At 43.8% G+C, this 6,791-nt stretch overlaps 1 protein-coding gene across 1 annotated transcript; it reads left to right on the top strand.

Annotated features, from left to right (window-relative positions):
* Nucleotides 1-1,338: 1,338 nt before the first annotated feature.
* On the top strand, nucleotides 1,339-3,091 carry LOC125506447 (histidine--tRNA ligase, cytoplasmic-like). Its single transcript, XM_048671261.1, has 4 exons — nucleotides 1,339-1,511; nucleotides 1,588-1,771; nucleotides 2,284-2,466; nucleotides 2,973-3,091. Exons 1-3 carry the CDS (start codon nucleotides 1,416-1,418, stop codon nucleotides 2,403-2,405), a joined length of 402 nt encoding a protein of 133 aa, XP_048527218.1. The 5' UTR covers nucleotides 1,339-1,415; the 3' UTR covers nucleotides 2,406-2,466; nucleotides 2,973-3,091.
* The last annotated feature ends 3,700 nt before the right edge of the window (nucleotides 3,092-6,791 follow it).

Genomic DNA, 6,791 nt, shown 5'->3' with positions numbered 1-6,791 from the left:
TGCAGTTTCCACTATATTCTCCTAGAGATTAGGCTTGAGCAGGGAGTAGTAACCATCTTGGACTCTAAACGAAAAGATCCCCAGGAGTATGCGGACATGACTGAAATCCTCAAGAAGTAAGTTAAATCGATCATTATCCACCATATCAGCAACTTTGTTCATTTCTTGATATCAAGTAATTGTTTTCTTTGTCCGGCAGGGTTTGGAGAAAATTCACCAGAAAAGTTCCGGGACTGCCGAAGGAGCTGGAATTTAGACACCTGAAAGTAAGTATTGTAGTAGCATGTTCCGCGCATCTCCTAGTGATTCAAGCGCTAGTTTCATCAATACCATTTAGCACTCTTGCTTATCAGTTTGATTGACCTCTATTTCTTGTAAAGTGGTTGTGACAGGAACAAGGGAATGATTTCTGTGGATACTACGTCTGCGAGTCCATCCGCCACACGACCTGTGAGCGGGGCGGGTACTCTGACGAACAATATGAAGTACGTAAATAACAACATTCACAATTTTATTTTATTACCATCATTTGTGTTGAGTTTCATTCATTCATATATATATGTATTGACCCCCTTCTTTAAATTAGATGTTTCGGAAGCGGGATGAACTCCTAGCACCAGCTCGCATGCGAGCAATTCAAGAGGAATTGGCGGCATTCTTTCTTGACCACGTGATCGCTGAAGACGGAGAATACTATGTGGACCATGAGTCCGTATGATTATATTTGTAAGAGATAATTATTGTATATATGTAGCCGGTAGTGTCGGATAGATATACGAGAACTTGTTGTTCAACCAATCTCTCGGAGAAGGAGAGGTGGTCGATATCACTTCTCTCTGTATGCATATATGTTCATGACGATCTTCTGTTTCCTTCGTTCGCTTACTAGCTAGCTAGCGTGTCTAGTCTCCTCTATACGTATGTATAGTACGTAGCGTCGACCAAGCACGGACATAAGAGAGGACACTTCTTTCTATTAATTATAGCTAGCTAACACAATATATGAAACACCTAAATTAACCCCCCAAAACCCCCAACCCCCCCCCCCCCCCCCCCCCCCCCCCCCCCCCCCGCTTAAAAAAAACAAAAACCTCAGCCACAGAAATGCTGATGCGTGAATGCCTATTGGTCCCGGTTGGTGCCACCAACCAGGACCAAAGGGTCTCCTGCCTGGGCTCCGCGCACAGGCCATGTGGAGGCCCATCAGTCCCGGTTCTGGATTGAACCGGGACTAAAGGGACAGGGCATTAGTACCGACACTTTAGTCCCGGTTCAGAAACTGGGACTAAAGGCCCTTACAAACCGGGACAACAGGCCCTTTTTCTATCAGTGTTTTGTCGATTGCTGCCCTCATAATTTTTTTGCAATAGTTTGGTTTTATTACTGTTGGTGGCAGGTACGACAAACTTGTCGGCATGTTCAGTAACAAGCAAGTCCCCACTGTTGGCGTCGATCTTGGAATAGAAAGAGTTTTCGCAATCATTGAGCAACATGAGAAAGAAAATAACCAGGTATTTTCTCAATGTTGTGTCATTATGTCGTTGTTGCGGCAATGTAGCAGAACTGATCTTGGCCCTCGAATCGCAGGTTATCCGGGCTAGCGTGACAGAGGTTTTGGTGTCGATTCTAGGGAAGGACCTTATATTGGCCGCCGAGCTTGCGAATGAGTTATGGAGTGCTGGGATAAAGGCAGAGTTCAAGCTCACCACCAGGGAGCTGGACCACATAAAGTATGTGACTCAGACAGGCATTCCGTGGATGGTGCTGGTCAGTGAGTCTGGATTTCGTCCAGGTGTTGAAGCAGAGATTGTCTAACCCTTAGAGAGGAAATCTTAAATGTAGAGCGCGTGTGTACTAGGCGATGCATTGTTCTTGGTTTCTTCGTGCGTTCATTTTGCTGATGATGTCGATTTATACACATGATCACAAATTGTTGGAATTGTTGCCTTATATGTCAAGTGCTTGTTGTGAGTTCCAAACTTACAGTAGAGATGGCGTATTAGCTACCCGATCCAGAGCCGAAGCTTTGTTGGCGCACGGTATTTTTTGTACGATTGTTGATTTGCTAGCATATATTCTAGACTAAATTTTGTTAGCCTGCTGTACTTTATAGCGCTTTTATCTGGTTTCTTTCTTAGTTTCGTATAACATCTTAATTTATTTATTTTATATGACGTAAGATTGTTCCGTTCATTAATGTTTCTCCATGTTTATGAAGAAAAAAATTAGGTTCAAGCACCTTTCCGTGTTATTTATCTGATTTTTGTGATTTCCGATGTTCAGGTCAAGGCGAACTTGAAATGTGGCCACCTTTGTATGGCCAATGGCTTTGTAGGCTTTCAGTATTTGGCGTCTGTCGCCGGGTTTGTTCCGCCTCAACCAGGATCTTCTCGGCACTGCTCTGATGTTGTGAAAACTCACGCACGCCGACAGCCGCCTCCATGCTCCAACTGCCGCAGCCTGCAGGTAGCCTCTCCGTTCTTTTTTCTCGACCTTTTTGCTTGCTCTGCTAAAGTGTTATGCGTGTGTTTGGCTGCTTGCTACTTGCAAAGAAATTGTATGAATGGCAGCAGGGTGTAGCAACAGCCAACATTAGTTCGGCTCAATCCCAGCAGCAAATTTCTTTGTTGCTCTATTATATATTTATATTCAACCATATGTTTATATCTTTCTGGTAATGCATTTGGTTTCTAAATTGATATTTAAAAAAATTGCATTGATCCTCGGTGGTGCGCAAATTTTATTACATGTCCAGTTTCTTTAGCGTTGCAGAAAAAGTTGACTGCTGAATACTGATGCATACTAGGCAAACAACTTATTTGCCCATTTTCATATATCAACCTAGCTGAACTAAAAATGACATGCTCGGTCAAGCTTTGCTGGGTAGTGAGTACTCTTTAGGCGGTTACCAAGTTTGTTTAAAACATTGTTTTATGGTTGAGCTGGCTAACTAACAGTATGTCATGTGTCAGTTCAAGAAGTTAGTTCAGGCTTATGAGGTTATGAATGATCCTGAGAAGCTGGGAGGTCGAGGACTGCATGATCTATTGGACATCTTCCAGTCATTCTGTGTATAAGATAGCTATATAATTCCAGCATCATCGGTGGTCTCTATCTCGAAAGCTTGCAGGTCTGAAATCCTCCTTTGTGATGCCAACAAGTGGTGAGTTTGTGGCAATTGAAGTTAGTGGTTGTGTTCCAGCATAACATCAGTAACTTCATAATTTTCTGCCGCTCGATCCAATGTAATACTCATCCGAACTCTACAATCAGTTCTTGTTTCAGCTCTAAAATGCTTTGGCTCACGATCAGTTTGGCCTTTCCTTCGACGACCCTCATTGGAGCAAACAAATCTGCATGAAGTCACTTTTCCATCAAATTTGCTTTTGTTGGTGCACCTTTTCCTCACATCAAAGCCTATGTGACCCCCCATATATTTATATTCTACCCAAAACACCCAAGCCTCATCCGAATATCTGAATCTCATACCAATTTGAGGTGTCCTCTTGTCAATTTCTGCCATTGCACAACACTTTCACAGTTGCATAATACCCAAGTTTTGCCGAAATTCATAATAGCATGTATAATTAGTGGCAGACCTATATGGCTACTAAATAATACAATAAGACATGTACAGATGAAAAAGAAAGGAAGGTCTCTAAATTGAACTGAAGGCTGCCATCAGTACATATATAGGATTGGGCTTCATGTGCACGTTAGTTGTTCATAAACTGGAACTAGTCATCATGGCATGACCAGCATAAATAAAAATTGCAGAGATCTAGCAAATGTGCATGTTTCTTGTCCTCTCTAATTTGTTGTCCTCTCTAAAAAATCGAGTTGGTGATGATGGTGTGCCTGCCATCTTACAATATAGGCCGTCCGATCTATATCTGGCGGATAGAAAGCAAACTATGGCAATTTTGCAAAAAGATACCCGCACCTCTCTCCACATTTACAGATAAGGCCTTCCCTCGTTCATCCTTATCTCCCACAACCTCATTGTTGAGCAATTTAAAAAGGAAGCCTCTGGAACAATCTGGCATGGTGGCCGTTGCCGGTGTCGTCCATCCTCATGCCTCCGCTCAGTCCGACCTTGTAGTTGATGCTAGTTGATGCTAGTTCATTTATTCGGTGGAAGATTATATTTTCAGATCCTTAATGATAATTAATACTCCTCTGATCTTGATCATAAATATGTTTTGTGAGTAGTTACGTTTGTTCCCGAGGATATGGGAGAAGTCTTGTTATAAGTAATCATGTGAGTTTGGTATTCGTTCGATATTTTGATGAGATGCATATTCTCTCTCCTCTAGTGGTGTTATGTGAACGTCGACTACATGACACTTCACCATTGTTTGGGCCTAGGGGGAGGCATTGAGAAGTAATAAGTAGATGATGAGTTGCTAGAGTGACAGAAGCTTAAACCCTAGTTTATGCGTTGCTTCGTAAAGGGCTGATTTGGATTCATATGTTTCATGTTATGGTTAGGTTTACCTTAATACTTCTTTCGTAGTTGCGGATGCTTGCGAGAGGGGTTAGTCATAAGTGGGAGGCTTGTCCAAGGAAGGGCAGCACCCAAGCACCGGTCCACCCACATATCAAATTATCAAAGTAACGAACGCGAATCATATGAGCATGATGAAAACTAGGTTGACAATATTCCTATGTGTCCTCGGGAGCGCTTTGCTTTATATAAGATTTTGTCCAGGCTTGTCCTTTGCTACAAAAATGATTGAGACATCTTGTTGCACCTTGTTTACTTTTGTTACTTGTTACCCGTTACGAATTATCTTATCACAAAACTATTTGTTACCGATAATTCCAGTACTTGCAGAGAATACCTTGATGAAAACCGCTTGTCATTTCCTTCTGCTCCTTGCTGGGTTCGACACTCTTACTTATCGAAAGGACTACGATAGATCCCTATACTTGTGGGTCATCAGTCGTCCATCCTCATGCCTCCGCTCAGCCCGACCACCAATCATCACCATGCCCCACTCCTCCTCACCTTATCTCTCCTCTTTCTCGAGATATAATTAGTTTTTACACATGGGATTACTCCCGCATGGGTCAATCACAGCAGGTGTTTTATAAAAAAATGCATCTTGATGTTCCGTGCAATGCACGGGCATCTTGCTAGTATTAATCTATACACAACAACCTCTTCTGGGCTGGATGATAAACTTTGCATCTCGGATATTTGCTAGATTTGCACGAGCCATTTTGCTGCCAACTAAATTGTTCAAGTGAGTTGTAAATGCATGTTCTGCATGAAAAGGAACAATATATCCTTGTTACATGTCAGTTATTGTAACTTTGTCAGAAGATGTATCAGTTGAACAATTTCATATATAATTTCTGTGAATTGAGTTCTTATATTCTTTTGAGGAATGAATTCTTATATTTGATCCGCAAAGGTTCATCTTCGTTCCAATCCAGGGGCACAACGGGTACAATTCTCGGTTCCTTCTGCGCATGTTATTTTCTACTGCTGTTTGTTCAATCGATTTCAGTTTCGAATGGAGTAAAAAAATCGGTTAGTAAATATGTATTGCATATTGTGAAAATATATCTTTTTCATCAAATTATTGGCATACACAAGATTGCACATTTATTTTTTATATAGTTGCACTGCACGTCCATTTAACAAACCCAAAGAAGGAGAAAGTGATAAACTATAAACCAAAGCCCAAGGAATTCGAGCTCGGTACCCGGGGATCCTCTAGAGTCGACCTGCAGGCATGCAAGCTTGAGTATTCTATAGTCTCACCTAAATAGCTTGGCGTAATCATGGTCATAGCTGTTTCCTGTGTGAAATTGTTATCCGCTCACAATTCCACACAACATACGAGCCGGAAGCATAAAGTGTAAAGCCTGGGGTGCCTAATGAGTGAGCTAACTCACATTAATTGCGTTGCGCTCACTGCCCGCTTTCCAGTCGGGAAACCTGTCGTGCCAGCTGCATTAATGAATCGGCCAACGCGAACCCCTTGCGGCCGCCCGGGCCGTCGACCAATTCTCATGTTTGACAGCTTATCATCGCAAAACTGTTGGGTAACGTAGTAATTTCAAAAAATTTCCTACGCACACGCAAGATCATGGTGATGCATAGCAACAAGAGGGGAGAGTGTGATCTACGTACCTTGTAGATCGACAACGGAAGCGTTTGGTTGATGTAGTCGTACGTCTCCACGGCCCGACCGATCAAGCACCGAAACTACGGCACCTCCGAGTTCTAGCACACGTTCAGCTCGATGACGATCCCCGGACTCCGATCCAGCAAAGTGTCGGGGAAGAGTTCCGTCAGCACGACGGCGTGGTGACGATCTTGATGTACTACTGTCGCAGGGCTTCGCCTAAGCACCGCTACAATATTATCGAGGACTATGGTGGGGGGCGCCGCACACGGCTAAGAATATGATCACGTGGATCAACTTGTGTCTCTGGGGTGCCCCTGCCTCCGTATATAAAGGTTCAAGAGGGGAGGCCGGCCGGCCATCAAGGGCGCGCCAGGAGGAGTCCTACTCCCTCCGGGAGTAGGACTTCTCCCCCAATCCTAGTTGGAATAGGATTCGCGAGGTGGGAAAAGAGAGAGAGAGAGAAGGAGGGGGGCGCCGGCCCCCTCTCTCCTTGTCCTATTCGGACTAGGGGGGAGGGGCGCGCGGCCCAGCCCTGGCCGCCTCTCCTCTTCTTCCACTAAGGCCCTCTAAGGCCCATATAGCTCCCGGGGGGTTCCGGTAACCTCCCGGTACTCCGGTAAAATCCCGATTTCACCCGGAACACTTCCG

This window comes from Triticum urartu, chromosome 5 (assembly GCF_003073215.2).
Source record: "Triticum urartu cultivar G1812 chromosome 5, Tu2.1, whole genome shotgun sequence".
In the NCBI taxonomy this organism is placed as follows: Eukaryota; Viridiplantae; Streptophyta; class Magnoliopsida; order Poales; family Poaceae; genus Triticum; species Triticum urartu.
The sequence above is the reverse complement of the archived record's forward strand: the minus strand, read 5'-3'. Positions and strand labels throughout refer to the sequence as shown.